The sequence below is a fragment of the Mizuhopecten yessoensis genome, unplaced genomic scaffold (genome assembly GCF_002113885.1).
Source record: "Mizuhopecten yessoensis strain PY_sf001 unplaced genomic scaffold, ASM211388v2 scaffold4977, whole genome shotgun sequence".
Classification (NCBI taxonomy): domain Eukaryota; kingdom Metazoa; phylum Mollusca; class Bivalvia; order Pectinida; family Pectinidae; genus Mizuhopecten; species Mizuhopecten yessoensis.
This window is the reverse complement of record NW_018405816.1, coordinates 200,424-222,729: the sequence shown is the minus strand read 5'-3', so window position 1 is coordinate 222,729 and position 22,306 is coordinate 200,424. Positions and strand designations below refer to the sequence as shown.

The following is a 22,306-nucleotide window of genomic DNA, read 5'->3' as shown; positions in this document are numbered from 1 at the left end:
ATGTGTTAAAAAAATGTATAAGAAATACAGTGTAATGTGTTAAAAAAATGTATAAGACCTACAGTGTAGTGTGTTAAAAAAATGTATAAGACATACAGGGTAATGTGTTAAAAAAATGTATAGGACATACAGTGTTATGTGTAAAAATGTATAAGGCATACATTGAGTGTAATGTGTAAAAAAAAATGTATAAGACATACAGTGTTATGTGTAAAAATGAATAAGACATACAGTGTTATGTGTAAAAATGAATAAGACATACAGTGTAATGTGTAAAAATGTATAAGACATACAGTATAATGTGTAAAAATGTATAAGACATACAGTATAATGTGTAAAAATGTATAAGACATACAGTGTTATGTGTAAAAATGAATAAGACATACAGTGTTATGTGTAAAAATGTATAAGACATACAGTGAGTGTAATGTGTACAAAAAAATGTATAAGACATACAGTGTTATGTGTAAAAAAAATAGACATAATAAAGGATATCAAAATTAGAGAACATTTATCGCATCAATAAACTCAATCAGCAGATTTCATTTATTGTGAGAGGCAAGTGTCCACTACAGAGAAATTGGCCGGTCTAACATAATAGGGGATTGTATTGTGGTGACCACTGGTCAGCCTGGAAATCATACTGATCGATGTGAATTTGATTAATTAGACTGATTTTAGAATGTGTCTCTGACCCTATCCTGTTGTAGTGGTGGGAGGGAGACACACACGAGGGGTCTTCACCAGTTGGACGGCTTTAGGATTCTGTCAACCGTCCATCGGGTCAAAAATGTATTTTCCTGAGTATACCCCTTTTGTGTTGTAGAAGTAAAATTACTTTAAATATTGATTGGCCATCAAATAAAAATAAATAAAAAAATATATATATATTTCATATAAGCACACAAGTGATAAAGAGAGGTTTTATATGGCAGGCAACTTGTAAGGTCTTTTCTCTTTACTGACATTAAGTACTTATATTTTGAGGGAGTGTTATTTTTGTTGTTTAGAAATACTGTAGTAAATAATGTACAAAATATTCACGATACTTTCTTCCTTGCACACATACACACATGCATGAGTATACACCTGAGGCTGAGGAATCTACATCATTGATCATTAAGCCGTTTTAATCCACAACAAATCTGATTTAAGTGGGGAAATCACAGATGGATTGCCTGTACTCAACCGAGCATTACGTTGGTATACTGACTAGTGTTAGGAGAAAACCCAAGACGCCAATTGTATTAGTACAGGAGCAGTTCCACTGGCGCTGGGGTCACCATGGCAGTTACACTGGTGCTGGGGTCACCATGGCAGTTCCACTGGTGCTGGGGTCACCATGGCAGTTCCACTGGTGCTTGGGTCACCATGGCAGTTACACTGGTGCTGGGGTCACCATGGCAGTTCCACTGGCGCTGGGGTCACCATGGCAGTTACACATTAATACACCTTAATATACCGGTCATTGTAGCCCCCGACATTGTCACCTTTGGTGCCAGTTATAATCCCATTGGGAACATGTTGAAAATGACTCAACAAATACGCCAATGAAGTGATGCCCCGAAAACTAAAACATTCACAAGGGAGCATTTAAATGGCATAAACCACAAATGCACTATAAAGCTCATGAAAATAAAAGGCAACTAGCTCGGCTCTTGTCTCGTATCTGATCGCACACTGTAGCCAAGGAACCCGTAACTAGAGCAATAATTTTTCCTACACATAAATAAAGTAGAAATCCTAGGCGGACTTGAGCATACGTTTCAATCCACTAATAGGTTCAGAATGCTATTGAAACTCATGTACACTGAAATTACTTCTGACAACGGGAGCGAGTTCATTTTTTCTTAATTTTCATTATTGTCGTAGGAACTAGAAAAATTCAGCAAATACCAAAACTGATGCTGGATATATGCAGGCTGCTTTAAATGGAATAAAATTAGGGCCAGAAGTGGACAGCAAAGAGTTCTTCATGAGACTTGTTGTTATCCTTTGGATGCCCAACTTCTTTTTCATTTACGTCTGCCGAGTCGCCAGTGGTTAGCCCATTTCAGGATAATATGATCAGGTGTCCAGGTTATTCAGTGAAATGGCGGTTTGGAGTGCATATGGCCCTTGAGTGGCTCCATCGGCTGTGGACACCGTGTTTGTAACCTTAGCTGTTACCTGGACGTGAAACCCTAAACAAACAATCTGGAGATTCGTTTGATTTGGGCAGACTACACAAATTGTTTTTCCGATAATCTCTTAATCAATAGACAAAGTTTATATAACTCTAGTTCTGCCAATGATCGGTATCAATACTTCATCAAGTGAACCAATGTAACTACAGATGAACGGTATTACTGCTGAACACCCTGGCATTATACAGGGTACTGATTGTAATGTTATAACGTTTATAACAAACCCTGGCATTATATACAGGGTATTGATTGTAATGTTATAACGTTTATAACAAACCCTGGCATTATATACAACGCTAGGGTACTGATTGTAATGTTATAACGTTTATAACAAACCCTGGCATTATACAGGGTACTGATTGTAATGTTATAACGTTTATAACAAACCCTGGCATTATATACAGGGTACTGATTGTAATGTTATGACGTTTATAACAAAGGCAGGAGATCACAGACCCAATATCCATGGAACAATAATTTCTTGGATTGAATTTATTTACGATGATGTCGTCCATAATATTATTTATTTAGATCATAAAGCAAATTATCAATTACAGTTCAACACTTCATGTAACACAGACTATATATAGCTGACTGGAACAAATACACTTATTGTGGTAAATATACAAAAACCAACACTTTTTGGATATTCTTTTCCACATTATAATTTGGTACTATACAGTCGAATCTGCTCAAGCGACTATCTGTTTTATGCGACCAATTTTCATTCCTCCCGACCGTTTTTACTATGTAATTTAACTGTAACAAATTTGCGACCGTCACCACATTTGAGGAAGGGCTAATTCACAGTCTTTTTAACCAAGTTCAATGAACAAATTTGAAGAGAGAAAAAAAAAAAATCAAACTTATAATAAATTCATTGATGTGCAGAAACAATTAAAAGGATTTTATCTTACTGCGCATGCCGATATTGAGGATTTAGCAGTGAAAATACGGATAGATATTTATCGCAACTGAGCAAAACCATTTTGATTGCAAGAGTGTCCTCCTAGGCAATGTAACCTTTAACCCTATGATATCCTCCATCTGATTGGATGAAGTACACTGGTGGGTTTTCATTCTTGAAATCGGGTCTGTTGATAGTCTCGTTCAACCAGACTCTTGTTGTCTGCGCAAGCTTCGTCGAACAGTTGAGAGATGTTCACGACAGCACTCTCGTGCGAAATTATCATTAAATATCAGCGCAACTGTTCACTAGATAGGTTTATGTTAGCATACATATCGTTTCTAATTCCTCATCAACATTAAAAGCCTTCAATAACATCCCTGAACTTCTCAACGCCAAAGTACTAACGACAATAATACATGTGAACCCATCTCTTGGACCAACACATGAACAGCTATCATTTCAACAACAACATATTTCGTAACAAGTTAGCTTTAATCATGGTAATTACCAAAAACACAGTCGTGTAAGTTGAGAACATCAACAATTTAAGTCTCCGGCGATCGTTTGTTCAATTCTTTTCAAACACTCTTAGTTGTTTGTTTACCGTCATAATTATCGCTCGACTATTGTTTAGTCATTCACCTGATCTGTTGAACGATGTTGTTTTAAACTACCTGTACATGTGCTTGGGGCGGTGGTCTGTTTACAGTTGTCTGAATAAGGAGTCGTTAGGTTATAGTCAGTTGTGTGTACAAAATATGGTCAAACTTTATTAAACGACCGTCTTTTTAATTTCTCTTGGGCGGTCGCTTAATACAGATTCCACTGTATTTGCATCCTCGTACCATTGATACTTCTAAATGGTTTTTAGTGTTAAAATAGATGTTTTAGTATTGACGACCAAAACCAAAACTAATAAGTGTGTTGAACCCAGACTAACCTGTGTGCATGTGCATACCTGAAACTAAACAAAAATCAGCATTCTAACAGCTCTTCAAGCATGTGGTATGGTTGTGTGAATGGGGGTATTTACCACAGATGGGTGTGTGAATGGGGGTATTTACTACAGATGGGTGTGTGAATGGGGGTATTTACTACAGATGGGTGTGTGAATGGGGGTATTTACTACAGATGGGTGTGTGAATGGGGGTATTTACTACAGATGGGTGTGTGAATGGGGGTATTTACTACAGATGGGTGTGTGAATGGGGGTATTTACTACAGATGGGTGTGTGAATGGGGGTATTTACTACAGATGGGTGTGTGAATGGGGGTATTTACTACAGATGGGTGTGTGAATGGGGGTATTTACTACAGATGGGTGTGTGAATGGGGGTATTTACTACAGATGGGTGTGTGAATGGGGGAGTATTTACCACAGATGGGTGTGTGAATGGGGGTATTTACTTCAGATGGGTGTGTGAATGGGAGTATTTACCACAGATGGGTGTTTGAATGGGAGTATTTACTACAGATGGGTGTGTGAATGGGGGTATTAACCACAGATGGTTCCACACCCTGCCCCTATACATACATGTACACGTGTATCGATACAAACCTTAAGGTCCTCTACTATTGTTAATTATAATTATATTGTTTGGCAAATTTGACATTGATTGTCACAACCATTCATCAGGTAACGTTACCAATTAACATTCAACGATTTATTATTTAGGATTACGTGTATTGATCCGTTTACCCGCCTAGCAGAGGAAAATACGTTAGAAATTTTTTATACTTTACTAAGTTAGCGTGTGATGAGGCAGCTCCTACTAATTCCTCGGAAAAACTCTATTGATGAATATAATGTATTGCTTTAATGAAAAAAGTATCTTTGCACTGTAAATCTGTTTAGAGGAGTTTATTGTAGCTAAATAGGGCACTCTATCAAATGTGGTATAATAGGGTTTAAATAAACTCCCCTTCAGTGGTTGAATTAAAACTAAGCTGGTACAAATAACAGCGAATCATTCTACACTCCCATTCAGTGACTAGCGAGTGCCAAGATTTTTGTCAACACCAAGTAATTGGAACAGACAATTATACTGACACAAGGGTATGATCTGTCAACCATGAAATCAAACATCCCACACAATGTATTTCATTCATTGCTACTTTAAATTAGAAGTTAAAAATTATGAGATACTTAAGAGTGATCTGAAGGAACATACCCGGGAAGAGATTTCACCATGTCCTATTATAACTAGGGGATGAGGGAATAAAACGTAGGAACTCCTGTTAGTATAGTCTCGGTTCAGTAGAAGGTGTGGATCAGGGAACCTTTTCAGATATGAACGACTATCGCGGTAATGAGAGCTATCAATAAAATACTAGCCGGTACCACTCAACCAATCATGGTGTGTTTAATTAAACGACACAATCATAATTAGTTAATACAAATATCATCTTGTCAGAATCTATACCAGGTGAAGTGGATCAACATATTTACCTGAGTTAACGAGTACGTTACACCTGACATAGAGGTACAGGTATATACCGGATAGGTGTTATATACCTATGTGGCGTTTCCTGTGAACGCCAGACAAACACTTGTATTAGCTATTAGCCTATAGCTAAGGAGCAGCATTCGAGGAGGATCTGATAGAAGGCTTTTAATCAAATAAAGAGCTTTTTATAATCATTTAAGGATTTTATTTAAATACCTGGTAGTTGTCGCTGGGAGAGTACCGCAGGATATAAAAAGTAATAATTATGATCGTCACTTTGTAATTATTGATGGCAGGTGAGCTTCGAGTACAAAGAAAGCTATGTATTTCATGTTTACCTTTCTCCTTATCAAAGTAAGATTGTGTCCATTTTGTATTAAACTAAATCGGATACAGTACGTTAGATAGAAGAGCCAATTAAACATGGTAATTTGTTTCAGCTTTCCATGTTCATGGGTTTAAAATAAGATCCTTTTGAATAAGAAATTTGTAATTACTAGAATATCTCTAGATCAATGAGTTTTGTGAAAAAAGATTAAACATTTCACTTTTTATATTATTTTAGGTAATTGGATTGTGTCACCATTTCTCAGTAGAATTTCTTCAAATTTTGAAGTTATACTGCTTTGAATTAAAGAAAATGTTCTACCACAAAAAAATAAAGGCTGTCAGAATTTTAAGGATTTTAAAAGGAAATTTATGTAAAAAGGAGTGAATTTTGAAAAAAATTGAAACGCACAATATTTTGCAAAATAATGTCAATAACAATGATACTGACATAGATTAGTATCGCATTAATGTATATCAATTTAATAAATGCTGAAATTGTGTAAAATTAATTATCTATAAACGATTAAAAATTGACATTTTATGATAAAACCATATACACATAGTAATTGCATGTATGAGTTATCGTTCTTGAAAAACTTCACAGTAGTGAAATAGGTAGCTGGTTTCCAGCAGTACAGAAAAATGGACACATGTGACTCATTGATAAAAAAAAACCTGAACTAATGCCTGGATTGCTTTGAAACACTTTAAATATTGAGAGAACACACTGTTCTGTCAATAACAAACATACAATATTCATCAGTTTAATATTCAACATTTGAATGTGCGGAAATCGTGATACTGTCTCCCTACATTGGATTTTCAACTAGGGATGTACTTCCTATTTCCGTTTATCAATACACTCCTATGACCTTAAGATAAAAGTTGGACAACCATAATTTCACCACTGCAGACTTTACCATGAGCTGTACATTTGACAATATATACAGTAAATAGTCATAGACTGGTGTAATAAAGAGTTGTTAGTGTGGCAGGTGTAATCTACAGGTGTAGTGCTGATTAACTCATTCACTCCCAAAACCACATTTGAATTCTTCCAATTCAAAGGATGGAATAGCTCATTATGAAATATCAGGGGTGAATGAGTTAAGGCCCTACAGTCCCCGTACCACTATCAAAGCCAAAACAAAATGCTTTCCTTGTTTTTAATTGCACTTTTACATCTTTTGTCTCAAACTAATCGCTAAAAATAGATTTATTTACATATAGTAGGATGTGATGTAAATATAGCGTAGTTTTTAGGATGTAGCTAATTTCCTGCTATAGGAGTTACAGGATACATTTAATCCACATTCAAAATAAGTTTATTTCAACAGAAAAGAAAACATTTTAAATGTCACCTTCACAGAAATTTGTCTCCCATGATAAATCACAAAATTTTGACAACAGTCATATATTTTCATAGCACTTTTTTTTTTTTTAAATAAATATATTATTTATTAATTACAGTTTGTTCAGAATGTTATAATTATTTTCAGGTCTGTTTTTTCTCAATTATTACGGAACATTGGTGATGAAATAATTGATGTTTTATATATAACATCGGCGGTGTGTAAACTTACCACCAGATAATGACAGTAGCGTTTTATCACAGTAGGCGGCGCTATTGATTGTGATTAATTATTCATTTCTCCGGAGAAATGAACTAAATTCTTACGATGAAGCTGTGCCTGATGTGTTATTGTTGTTATTGATGTATAGAGAGAGTGGTAAACAGTGCTCCATATTAACAGCCTATATCACTCCGTCGTAGTTCACAGATCGACCACACCATATTCTCCCTACTTACAACAAATATATATCCCACTACAAACACCCATGTGGGATTTAGATCTGTCATAAGAAAGTGTGATTGATATAAAAACTTATCTCGAGGGTATAGAATTTGGGGTCAGAACCAGTGTTTGATAAGGTTCTACACTAAGGGTAGACTACATATAACATCCACATCTACATAGGGATATTGGTACTCTTTCTCCCTTGTCTGATATCATCAAATGTGAGTTATTTAGTGAATAGTAGAATTCAGTCTATTCCATCTTCCCCGCTAAAATAAAGATATTATGTGATGTTGTCTGATTATGTCGTGTGATGTCATCTGATAATGAAGTGTGATGTCATCTGATTATGTCGTGTGATGTCATCTGATAACGTCGTGTGATGTCATTTGATTACGTCGTGTGATGTCATCTGATTATGTCATGTGATGTCATCTGATTACGTCGTGTGATGCCATCTGATTATGTGATCTGATTACGTCGTGTGATGTCATCTGATTACATCGTGTGATGTCATCTGATTATGTCGTGTGATGTCATCTGATTATGTCATGTGATGTCATTTGATTACGTCGTGTGATGTCATCTAATAACGTCTTGTGATGTCATCTGATAACGTTGTGTGATGTCATCTGATTACGTCGTGTGATGTCATTTGATTACGTCGTGTGTTGTCATCTGATTACGTCGTGTTATGTCATCTGATTATGTCATGTGATGTCATGCCACCACCGCTCACAGTAGAGTAAAACCCCAAATGGCCTTGTTCACCACTCACAGAAGAGTAAAACCCCACATGTCCTTGTTCACCACTCACAGAAGAGTAAAACCCCACATGGCCGTGTTCACTGCTCACAGAAGAGTAAAACCCCACATGGCCGTGTTCACCGCTCACAGTAGAGTAAAACCCCACATGGCCGTGTTCACCACTCACAGTAGAGTAAAACCCTACATGGCCGTGTTTTACTTGGACATAGTCTTCATATTAGTTGACCGTTGCCATTCAGCAATGTTAGAAGTTGTTAACCAATCCCCCACCCCCCCATAAACTTGAAACCTTAAAACAAAACATACACATGTGTCGAATGAACATTTCCTTTCAAACTTAAGAGTCAAAGCTGATTTTGGGGAGTCAGAAAGATACTTCCAAGGGTCTACTGAAAGACTTGATAGATATCTCTCAATTTTACAAAACACCCCAGTTACGTGAGAATAACAGAACTTTCCATTATCTTGAGAGTGTACAAGACTGATATCTAATGTACTCCTCAAAACATTATTTTATATTTACTGCATAGTATGGTAACACCAAATTTGGCACTTGACCAGATTGTTGTGGTCATCAGTCTAGATTTAAGGTGAAAGGTCAAGCTTGACTACTTATGAGGTGAAATGCTTGTGTACAAGATATCTAACAGACCAGTGGCGTGGAAGTGACTCCCAGTACATTAATGATAATTAGTCGCTGGTGTGATAGACTCATTGCACACAATAATAAGTCAGCTAATAGTCTGTGAAAGTATCGTAAAACATCAATTTTCATTTTGCTTTGGGAGATAGATATATCCCCAATAGGTCTGGCAGTGGTGTAGAATGTCTGTATCTGTATCGGACTGCCTATTTTTGTGTCATTGTATATACAGCCGACTGCCTATTTGTCTAGACTCCCATCACTAACTCCTGCAGTATATACCTAGCTTGCTAGCTTCAGACAGGAAAAGATTAATGATTTTTCTTCATTCCCAATATGGGTGTTTTATTGGAAAAAATTACCCACTCTTTCATTCAGTCAGACATCAAAAAGATAATAATTATGCTAGTATATGTCTTTTCTGGCCACGGCGCACCACTCAAGCCGTTGAATCGCTCTCCAATCACACGAGAGCAATTCCATTCTTACAACCCTGTTATTGTTGTACTCAGTAGTTATGAATTAGTAATGAATAAGATGACCACACCGGAAAAAATGGCTGAGCTCAGGCGATCACAATGAACATTTTGTCATGAAAGTTAAATGACCGTGTGCTGGTTACCATGGAAATGACATGACAGGGACAGACGGTTTGGGCAAGAGCTGACCTTCATTAGTCAAGGGGTTGTGCTTTTATCGACAGACTTCTTCCTTATTTTTGTCTCTTGGGAAACAGAAACAATGAGAAAAAAATGAATGTAGGTAGGATACTTGTGAAATTTGTCTAATGAAGACTGTAATTGCCTAATAAAGACTGATTCAATGGCTCTCTGTGCTGTCTATAGCCTCACATGTGATCTATGTTTGGGGCCAAATTACTCACACTGCCCGCTTCCATGCCTTCAAACTCTAAGAGACTTGATCCATCAATGTTATTTCGGGTCGTGTTTGTACTTCAATATCCTAAGCGTTGCATCCATATATATGTACTTGAACAGTATTTTTGGTTTCCAAATGCATTGCAAATGATTACAAGTTTTGTTATTGGACTATGGGGATGTGAGAAGAGGCCATGTTCCATTTTGAGTGGCTGCTGAAGGTCAGATAATTTAAAGGTCGAATAATCTTAAGTGTACCGTTATAGTTGATCTTATAACAGACGGCACAGTTTCCACTTCCTAGGGGCTATCTTTCCATCTTATTTTAGGTCTTTAAATGTATATATCAGTGCCAGGGAATTGGCAATTTTCTTAACTGCTTTGGTTTTAACACAATCTATTCACCTCATTAAAATGTAGTCATGGTTTTAGTGTACATATAAATGGAATTGAATTCAAGTAGATCACATTGCTAATTTTATCTTAAAATATCTACAATTTTCTGAATGTTAGCCATGGTTACAAAATAATTTGATAAGCTTAGGTAGAGATGGAAGTAATGAAATGTTAAATGCCAACAGACATAAAGGAAGCGATTGTTACCAGATTTTAATGTTGTGACTATTATTTTCTTTGTTCCTGTAGCAACCCATCAGTTCCTATGACTTCCGATCTGTGATTACATTTGGCGGCTGGAAGGACGACTTCATGCTGGTGGTCACTCAACTAATAGAGTCGGCTCCGCACCATTATGAACACCGCACAGAGAAGCTCTTGTTCTCGATGCCAAAACCTAAGGTAGGCATTGCTTTATAGCATTTTCCTGGTACAGGTATCTACAGGGGCTGATAATTAGTCCTATTTCAATGGAATATAACCTCAATTTTTTTTGATTTTCTCAAATTCATTTTCAAATTTTGTCCAAAGTTCTGCTACTAACCTTTTTGACTAATATTCATGAATTTAGTACAATTACGGTTATAAGATTCTATTTTATTTTGAATTTATCTTTTTTTAATGGAGTAATTTTGCACCCTTCTTTTTATATTTTGTGTGTGTCAAAGTCGGGGCTATTTATAGCTAGCCAGTGGCATACAATTCTAGTTAACTGATCAGATGTTCCCAGCCATAAATTCTAAAATGGTTAATGAAAATACATATTAATATGAATACAAATATGATTATGTATAAACTAATTAAGGAAGTATTTTGGATAACAAAAATGTAAATTATCAAGAATTTGTATATTAATATATTTTTACTGAAAGTCAGTCTGGGGAATTCCCTGAATGTGACATTAACTAAGGAGAGTGTTTAGCCTGGGGAATTCCCTGAACGTGACATTAACTAAGGAGAGTGTTTAGTCTGGGGAATTCCCTGAACATGACATTAACTAAGGAGAGTGTTTAGTCAGGGGAATTCCCTGATTGTGACATTAACTAAGGAGAGTGTTTAGTCTGGGGAATTCCCTGAAAATGACATTAACTAAGGAGAGTGTTTAGTCAGGGGAATTCCCGGATTGTGACATTAACTAAGGAGAGTGTTTAGTCTGGGGAATTCCCTGGACAAGACATTAACTAAGGAGAGTGTTTAGTCTGGGGAACTCCTTGAACGTGACATTAACTAAGGAGAGTGTTTAGTCACTGAACACAAACATTCCATGACATTATAACTAAGGAGAGTGTTTAGTCTGGAGAATTCCCTGGACGTGACGTTATAACTAAGGAGAGTGTTTAGTCTGGGGAATTGCCTGAACATGACATTAACTAAGGAGAGTGTTTAGTCTGGGGAATTCCTTGAACGTGACATTATAACTAAGGAGAGTGTTTAGTCTGGGGAAGAGAGTGTTTAGTCAGGGGAATTCCCTGATTGTGACATTAACTAAGGAGAGTGTTTAGTCTTGGGAATTCCCTGGACGAGACATTAACTAAGGAGAGTGTTTAGTCTGGGGAACTCCTTGAACGTGACATTAACTAAGGAGAGTGTTTAGTGTGCGGAAGTCCCTGAACGTGACATTAACTAAGGAGAGTGTTTAGTCACTGAACACAAACATTCCATGACATTATAACTAAGGAGAGTGTTTAGTCTGGAGAATTCCCTGGACGTGACGTTATAACTAAGGAGAGTGTTTAGTCTGGGGAATTCCCTGGACGTGACATTAACTAAGGAGAGTGTTTAGTCAGTGAACACAAACATTCCACCGTAGCTATAAGTATACAAACAGGGAGTGGTACAGGCCAATAGGGCCTCTTGTTCAGATCCCTGTCATTATTTGATCTCTTTCATGTATAGTTAACTAAGGAGAGTGTTTAGTCTGGGGAATTCGCTGAACGTGACATTAACTAAGGAGAGTGTTTAGTCTTGGGAATTCCCTGAACGTGACATTAACTAAGGAGAGTGTTTAGTCTTGGGAATTCCCTGGACGAGACATTAACTAAGGAGAGTGTTTAGTCTGGGGAAGTCCCTGAACGTGGCATTAACTAAGGAGAGTGTTTAGTCTGGGGAATTCGCTGAACGTGACATTAACTAAGGAGAGTGTTTAGTCTGGGGAATTCCCTGAAAATGACATTAACTAAGGAGAGTGTTTAGTCAGGGGAATTCCCTGATTGTGACATTAACTAAGGAGAGTGTTTAGTCTTGGGAATTCCCTGGACGAGACATTAACTAAGGAGAGTGTTTAGTCTGGGGAAGTCCCTGAACGTGACATTAACTAAGGAGAGTGTTTTGTCTGGGGAATTCCCTGAACGTGACATTAACTAAGGAAAGTGTTTAGTCTGGGGAATTCCCTGAACGTGACGTAATAACTAAGGAGAGTGTTTGGTCTGGGGAATTCCCTGAACGTGACATTATAACTAAGGAGAGGGTTTAGTCTGGGGGATTCCCTGAACGTGACATTATAACTAAGGAGAGTGTTTAGTCTGGGGAAGAGAGTGTTTAGTCAGGGGAATTCCCTGATTGTGACATTAACTAAGGAGAGTGTTTAGTCTGGGGAAGTCACTGAACGTGACATTAACTAAGGAGAGTGTTTAGTGTGCGGAAGTCCCTGAACGTGACATTAACTAAGGAGAGTGTTTAGTGTGCGGAAGTCCCTGAACGTGACATTAACTAAGGAGAGTGTTTTGTCTGGGGAATTCCCTGAACGTGACATTAACTATAAGGAGAGTGTTTAGTCTGGGGAATTCCCTGAACGTGACATTAACTAAGGAGAGTGTTTAGTCACTGAACACAAACATTCCACCATAGCTATAAGTGTACAAACAGTGAGTGGTACAGGCCAATAGGGCCTCTTGTTCAGATCCCTGTCATTATTTGATCTCTTTCATGTATAGTGATTGTTGTGCATCAAAACTTTCCGTAAATCCTAATTTGTTAAAAATATTGTGAAATTATTTTCCAGCAAATTATTTTAAGAATTTTAATTATTTCATGAAATGACCATTAAATTATATCAGATGTCTATTAAATGCTCTTCCACTGATATTTTCTAGAAACATCCTATAGTTTGCAATGTATTCTCCTCACAGTATCCTTCCTTAATATCAATGCATAATGGTGTTGAGGCTTTAAATACGCATGAAAATCAGCATTCTGTTGATGAAAATCCTGCTTTAGATAGTTGTAGGTAGGTTTTAACTGTCTCAACCGGTATGTCTTAAACCCTGGAGGTGGAGGACAAAAATAGAACTAATGCAAAACCTTTAGTGGCCCTTAGGATACAGATAAACTATTCACGGTAATGTTGTGTTGCTACCTGAGTTTACTTGGGAGCAACAGGTAAACACTGATATCAATGGATGTTAATTATAACAGGTGCTTTGTAGGGAGCAACAGGTCAGCACAGTGATATCGTTGGATGGTAACAGGTGCTCTGTACATCTTGTCACCTGTCATCTTGTTATCTCACCAGAAATAGCCACGCTCACCACAGATATAATACAGCATTGTTACCTCTGTCGCTCACCACAGATATAATACAGCATTGTTACATCTGTAGGTTTTGTTGACAGGAGCGTATTATGATAGATTGTAAACGTCAATAAAAATAGCATCATGTAAATTATAATTTATTTTGAAAGTTAATTAAAATGCGATGATGAAGATATTAAGGTGGCCGTTTTTGTGTACGGTACATGTATATATAACATCGACTCCACTATATATATATTAATCAACCACTGTCCTGTCAGCCCTATTCTTCAGTAGGAAAACCTACAAAAGTACATCAAATACTATTACATTTTTAATTATGCTTAAATTAAATAGTGTAAGTAATTGCTATCAACTCAAAAATAGATTTGTGAACTAAAATTGACTTTTAAAGTGTAATTATAGAGCGAGGACAATATGTGATGTTAAAGAATGGTTATGGCACCACAAGATAGGTCAATGTTATAGGCTCGCCAGCATCATCAGTAACAGTCGATGTTATAGGCTAGCCAGCATCATCAGTAACAGTCGATGTTATAGGCTAGCCAGCATCATCATTAACAGTCGATGTTATAGGCTAGCCAGCATCATCAGTAACAGAAACCTATTGCCTGCTGCTCATCAGCTAACATATAACAGATAGGTTGTGTTGAAAAAATTAGATCTAGGCAATCACATATGTATACTAATTTCTTACCTAACTGCAGGCTAGACGAGGCAGGATAGATGGCGGTAGAAGATGGATACGAGCTATAGGGCTCGTCAGCTCTTAATTAGTCAGTCTCTGACATACCTAACCTTTCCTTCCTTCTTATTTTATAACTTCATCAAACTTGTGACCTTTTAAAAATGCTTTTAAATGCAGTTAAGACCCAAGAAAATCCAACTTTATTCTGACAACCAGTCTTTGAATGAGAGCCTGGTGTATGGAGAATGGTGTAGATCTAGATCTTTGAGGTGTTTGTATACTAGGTAAAATGATTCCTTTGAAAATATCATTTTTTTTAATAAAGTTATAATATGAAATGGGTACCAGTAATCTGTTTGTAGCTTGTCACACTCGTACATTAGAGCCTCTATTTTACTTCCTATTTCTCCACAACTTACTGTCACTGTCTCATCTATTATCAAACATTTTAAACATTCTGTTATACTTGAAATGAGATTATTTTCATCCTAAAGTTCAGTACAGGGTATATGCTCTTATTGTTCAATTACTGATATAATCTACGGTAGCTTAAAAAGTATCAATGTGTTTGTGTAAAGCTGTATCATGTGATGTTTATACATATAGGTGTCATGTGATTGGTTACAATGGTGTGTCATGTGATCTTTTACAGGGATGTCTTGTGACCTTATTTAAATTTGTGTTTTTGACAGGTGCTGGAGCTAACACTCTTGGTGGCCAGTTACATCAACGTTCGTGTCCAACACCCATCTCAGGACAGCAGCGCAGACCTATGACCAAGATGGCATTGTTTACCTTGACCAATATGTGTCAGTGCAGACCTTTGACCTCAAATTCAGCTTTTATCAGTGCAGATTTTCTTTCATCTCAGAGTAAAGATTTTATAACTTAACCATGCACCCGTCCAAAATGTCTTAAGATGTTACCTGATAAATGACCCTGGGTATAGCTGATCAGTTCTGACTGACGACTTCCATACAACTGTTGTCTTAGTTTTTGATTCTAACCATGGTCTGCCACAAAGCACAAAAGACACGCCACCAATATTCACGGGCATGTAAATGTACGAGGAGACATCACAGGGAGCTGAGAGATTGTGACAGGTGCAGCCATCAGCTCTGTGTCTTCAGCTCAGAAGTGCTGCCCAACACGAAGACATGCCACCGGAATTCAAATCTAGCGGCTGTTTGTGTAACAAAGGGGCCGACCCAGGGAACTGAAAAATTATCAGTACACATGCTAACGTCGGGCTACAGCAACAATCGATGAACGTGAAATATTTCTCTGCCAAAACCCCACACAGCGGTAATGGCATCCTCACACAAAGTCAAAGGTCCAAATCTCCTGGAAAAGCTGGCTGGATGTTAAAGGGTTCAATTAAATGCTACTGCAAACTCAAATTCACATGTGAAAATCCTTAATTTAAAGAAGACAAAAAAGTGACAGAATGTTTGTCGAAAATTAATCAAGTCTTTCCATTCCATTCATCACGGTGACACGAAAACTGCTTTATCCCCCTGTTTTATTTCTACATGTGATTTTTATATGTTTAAATTTATAGCAGTCATACAGCTGCGCCATCTGTCCTAGTTACTTTCCACGGAATGTGGATGTTAATTTGTTATACTTGATATATATTTGTTTTTCTACGAAATCATGAGGGTCATGTGGCGATACTTCCTCGCCACAACATTTCTGTCCTCACACATGTCCTCCTGTGGTTGGGAAATATGAGATTTAGTTTGCATAATACTACAATATAAGTTATCTTCTTATTTATTCTGATTTTATTTGCTATGTTATTTTTTCGAGTTTTGCATAATTATTTAAACCTTACACTCTGTACAGATATTTACGCTATAGAAAAAATGGAATTTTGTACGAGGAATTTAAATATGTTTTTGAGTGCAATATGGATATGAGGGATGAAGACAGATATAATACACAGACACAATATTATAGTCAATCATTGTTATACAAACGTATATAGTTAATCAATGCTTAGGAAGTCCAGGGAAATGTGACATTTAATCTTGAAAAAACAAAGATGCAATAGTATAGTTAAAACCTGATTTGGGAGTTCAGGGAAATGTGACATTTCTAAAAAAAAAAAACAATGACCAGGTTCTTGAACTGAGATACAATGTACATCACATGAAGTAAAGCATGGCTCCATACTGTACTCAGATCATGCTTCTTTACTTCCAGTCCAAATGCAGAGCTATTGGTTAGAGTTTACCCCCAGTCTAAACACAGTTTTATAATATCCCTGTGTTAACTCTGTCTTGGCTGTTGGTTAGAGTTTACCCCCAGTCTAAACACAGTTTTATGATATCCCTGTGTTTACTCTGTCTTAGCTGTTGGTTAAAGTTTACCCCCAGTCTAAACACAGTTTTAAAATATTCCTGTGTTAACTCTGTCTTAGCTGTTGGTTAAAGTTTACCCCCAGTCTAAACACAATTTTAAAATATTCCTGTGTTTACTCTGTCTTGGCTGTTGGTTAGAGTTTACCCCCAGTCTAAACACAGTTTGATAATATCCCTGTGTTTACTCTGTCTTAGCTGTTGGTTAAAGTTTACCCCCAGTCTAACTCTTTAACAACTTCTCCTGAAGAACTAAAAGGTATAGAATTTTTATATTTGGCTGGTTGCTTCCTGGGATAGAGAAGGAAAATGAATTGACATACTTACAAGGTCACAGGGAAAAATATGTCAAACAACTTTTGAAGAAGAACGATGGCCAAAATGCATAAAAAATCTCATAATAGTATTTGACTGGTAGTTTCAATAGATGGAGCCGACAAAGTTTACGAATGACAAATTTGTTGTACAATATAATATTTCATGAGAATATTTGCTATGACTGCTTAAATATTCAGGTGAGCGATACAGGCCCTCTTGGGCCTCTTGTTTACATTTCGATTTATGATTCATTTGAAACGGGAGAATTGTGAATGGCTGACAAGTCGTACTGTTATGTAACTAGGTGATGTATTGGATGATGTTAGTGCTGTCTGATTTGTCTAAGGGAAGCTGTACAAATTATAGTAGATCTTGTTTTACACATACAAACATCCACTCATATTTATCACTTCATTAATCACATTTACAACCCACAAATAGGAGGTCTCGGAAGCTTAAATACACTCAATATTTCCGAAATTAAGGAAATATTTTGTTTTAACAAATATGATGCAAGATATGAAGTTTGTATTTTTAACTAAATTTGTTGCCCCAGGTGAACATTTGGAAGGCAAAAAGTAGGGGGGGGGGAATTAAAATGAAGATAAATGGTTGGGTTTTTTTGAGTCAGAATTTTCCTATAATTACTTTATTATGTGTCCTTTTCTTTTATTTAGAATATAAGTATCTAATTTCAAATATAAAGGCAGGCAGGAAAAACCAGTTGATGTAAAAACTAACTAGGCAGACTTAAATCAAGCAGAGTTTTGAAACACTTACTAGAAACCTATTAAGCTTGTATCAGACCCAGATCACAGGCTGCGGGAGCGCTACAGACAGCTATCCATCTAATTAGGAAAGTTAGAAGTTAATTTGACACACAGGTACTTGTGGTTCAGGATGAGATGAGTGCTCGTTGGCATTAAAAAATAATTTCATTTTTTTTTATGAAATAGGTAATGATAGCGTTTTTCATCTAGGAATTATTTTTAAAGATATGGGGTTTTGTAAACTACAGTACTTTAAATCGTAGATAAGGAAGGGTAAAAGTTTAATGTGATTACAAAAAAAAAATGGAATTGTGGTCTATTTGTTAAACGATATCATTTCAATTGAAAAGTTTCTTTTATGTTTATTATCATTAAGTTTTTCTCAGTTTCAAGAAAACTTGAAGTAACTAGACAAGACCTATAGAGATGAATGTTTGAGTCATCGCCATGGTTTCCTGGTAACCTACTCCACTACGCTATTGGATTCATATTGTATTCATGTCCTATAAACACAGAAGTACATCTGACATTGAAGTTTTACTATTATCATCAATTAATATTTATATTTGATCCGCCCCGGATATTAACTCGGCCAGCATCATGAAAACCCTTTGATGAGAACAAAAATCTAGGACTTGTTCAGGTTTCTCTGTGATGATACATGTAATAGAATAAAACTGCAGAGAATTTGTTTCTAGATTATTTTTTAATGTTTGCGTTCACAGTTACGACATTTACTCCATTTGTTGACATTAAAGTATTTGTTGTATATTTTCTTTAAGTTGGATCTCAGTGAAATAAAAACTTCTCTGCTGGAAGATTACATGTTTTGTCAAAGCTACCAGGAAGTGCAGGCGCAGCATGCACGCAGAACACTGCTCTGCAAATGAAGTGCACATGTGGAACTCATAACTGTACGTGGACTGACAGTCTCAGATCTGTATCACCCACATGCTTGAAAGTTCTCCACAATAACCGCCTCCTCGGCCTTAATTTCATTATGTTGAGCCTTCAATGAAATCTCACTCTCCATGAAGTTATAAGCAGGGTGATATCCTCCTCATGTTAATTCCATCTCGGGGGAACGGGGCAGGTTTAGCAGGCCATAAAATCAGATTATGTAAAGATTTTAAATGAAATCGGTTCTAAATTGCAATGAATAACATTAAAGTTTTCTGATAACATACTTAAAATATTCTAACAGCGTATAAAATATTTTTTATAAGTTTTTCTGATAAGTCTTTAACTTTTTTGATTTGAAAATTTCACTTGAAAGTTGTTAAGTTGACTAAACATTAGATTTTTTACCTTTGGGATATCGGTCAAAGAAGTGATAGTTACAAGCTAGGCTTTCTCCTCCCCCACAATTCTCTGAGGAAATGTTTGGTGGTGCCAGGCTTATACTGAATACACTGTCAGTCTCTCCACTGTTCCTGTTTTAAGAGCAATGAATCTTCCATCGTTACCATCCTGTCAACATCACGCTTTTATCAGACCATTATCACAGAAATCTTGTTAGCTTGTAACTGGGGAGTGTAATAATATTTCACCACTGCTTAAATACAGCTATTACAGACGTTTCATACTGGTATTGCCAATATCCTTTATTATCAAATTCTGTATATAAAAAATCTGGCTTTAACTTGAGCCTGTTCGTTTAGACAAAGAAGGTGAGTAAGGTAGAGATTGATTACGCTGCAGAACAATTATCAGATCTTAAAATCTTAGTGAAGATATGGTACACAAAGCGTTAAAGCTTGTGATCTGTTCTCATTTCTGAATCTTGGATTATGAAATATGTTCTTTATTTGTTTTAACACATATTTTGTAGCATTGTAGCTTTAATACCTGGTAGGAGGAACCTTCTAACTACAAACTGTTTTAATGGGGGGATACAATCTTTGTTTACCCAGCTGGTTAGAACAAGGTTCAATGCATAACAAGCTTAGCTTCCATATTAGCAGGGATTAGTTTCAGCTACACAAAATACGGTGTAACTTTCGTCCTATTTAACTAAATTTATCGTAAAATGAGATCCGCACTAAAATTATCAGAAGGTACATTATTGCCTTTTTTGCTAAGGTGTGTTAATTTGGTTTGAAAATAAGACAGAAAAAATTGTTTTTGTAATTTGAACCCCTCAGTATTATATTTGCAATGCTTTCTTTATACACTACATGTCGTTATAGAAAGTGGAATTACAATCTGTGGCTGTATAACAGAAGTATCCGTGTTTGATTACATTACCGTCTACATCTGTCTCGTTTAATGTAAGATGCCAATATCCTGTGGCCATTGCAATCCAGTATTGGCCTGCGTGACAGCGACGCGGGGAAATGTCACCGGCATGTCCAATGTTTCGATGATATTCACCAAGACAGTACGCGAGGAGGCGTCTTGGACCATTCTCCTCCTGGGAACATAATGTCATTAGATTTAAAAGGCTTTTTTGACACCCTAGAAGTTAATTAAAAACTGTTTTGGATACTACTGATAACGGTCATTATTGGAATGGCTTTGTATCGCCTTTGGATGCTTCATCTATACTGTTGTATACGTACGGTTTTGAGACATTTCAAGGAATTAATTGGTGGCTTGGGTTGTTCAAGTGTAAAATAAATGTACCTGTTTGACAGGATTATCGGCTAACTAAAATGAAATGTATTTGTAGGTGTCTTAATAGGCTATTGATAAGTTCAGCAAAAACATATTAAGATACATTTTCTGAAATATATTCCTTTATGTTTTCCTCATAGGTCATGTGCTGTAGCAGTCGCATGTTTAGAAGCATGCCTTACTCTTCCGCTGACACTTAATTCCGCGACTCTAATGACATACGTACAGCAGCTGAAACCAGTTTATAGGGTAAATTCCATCTAGACAACATCTCACTCCATTTTCTTTTTCACTCCAGAAACAGTGAAGTGTATTAACTGTCGTCAATAAGGACATGATGTGTTTTAACTGTCGTCAATAAGGACATGACGTGTATTAACTGTCGTCAATAAGGACGTGACGTGTTTTAACTGTCGTCAATAAGGACATGATGTGTATTAACTGTCGTCAATAAGGACATGACATGTTTTAACTGTCGTCAATAAGGAAATGATGTGTTTTAACTGTCGTCAATAAGGACATGATGTGTATTAACTGTCCTCAATCAGGACATGATGTGTTTTAACTGTCGTCAATCAGGACATGATGTGTTTTAACTGTCGTCAATAAGGACATGACGTGTTTTAACTGTCGTCAATAAGGACATGACGTGTTTTAAGACCTTGTATACATGAAGTTGTCGTAATGCCTGTACTGTAAACAAGGAGCAGCGGCTACACCTAGCTTCCATTTGTCAGCATCGATCAGCCATGGGAAATGGAATCCTGTGATATGTGTGTACCACATGTGACTTGTAAGGTCTCTGTGATACTGGGCAGCGATTGTTAGGGTGGTAATGACACATCACATGCCATCTCCTCAGAAAACACTCTCGTAAATACTAATCCGCCGCTCAGACGTTTTAATTTTCAATTCATCTTGTGTTGAAATCCCTGGCACCAAATTCTTCGTTTGTTCCTAAAGATGTAAGATTTTATTTCTAACTGTTGTTTTTGAAATAGATCTGACAATGATTGAGGAATCGTTAACAGGAAATTGGATCGAATAATTGATGTTCCTCAAATGCCTTCAAAAGAGGAGATTTTTTTTTAATTCTCAAAATAGTCTTTTTCTTTTTTAAAAGTTTGTCATGAATTATTGATTGTGATTAACTAGTGTCGGTTTTATATTTAAGTAAGGCTTAAGAGTGTAGTGTAGGTGAACACCTCAGTCTGCAGGAGCCGATAACCACTGTGGAAATGTTAGGACACGAATCAGAGACCCTTCATCAGTAACAGCCCATTTACAGACTCGGCAACAAGAGACAGCCTTTCTGTGGAAACGGGTGCATATTCAATCTAAGTCAGCGAAATATGTCAAAAAAAGTGACGCCAATTCTCGCAAACATTTTGGTAATTTAATATAAAGTGTAACTTCACCGTTGTTGTCCTGTACTTTAGAAAGAGGAATGTTACAATACTCTTAAGACTCCCGGTAGATGGAGTGGATTTCATTAATTATTCTTTCGATTTAAGGAAAAAATGTCTCAGTTATCGTCTGCCTACCAGGCCATATAGCCATGCAGATATCGGCATTTGAATCGTTTCACTGCAATCAGTTTGTCCCGGAGGATCTATTTCTCCCAATAGAAATCGGAAATAAAGAGGCTGTGCCAGTCGGGGGG

At 36.7% G+C, this 22,306-nt stretch overlaps 1 protein-coding gene across 6 annotated transcripts in view; it reads left to right on the top strand.

The window, feature by feature from the left end:
* The window catches only part of LOC110450084 (pleckstrin homology domain-containing family H member 1-like), a 250,357-nt gene extending 229,299 nt beyond the window's left edge, over positions 1-21,058 (top strand). For all 6 annotated transcript variants that reach the window (XM_021497335.1, XM_021497336.1, XM_021497341.1 and 3 more), the window contains 2 exons: positions 10,607-10,759; positions 15,269-21,058. In XM_021497335.1, the coding sequence (XP_021353010.1) occupies positions 10,607-10,759; positions 15,269-15,352 (237 nt within the window). In that variant the 3' untranslated portion in view covers positions 15,353-21,058. The remainder of the gene's footprint in view (positions 1-10,606; positions 10,760-15,268) is intronic.
* The last annotated feature ends 1,248 nt before the right edge of the window (positions 21,059-22,306 follow it).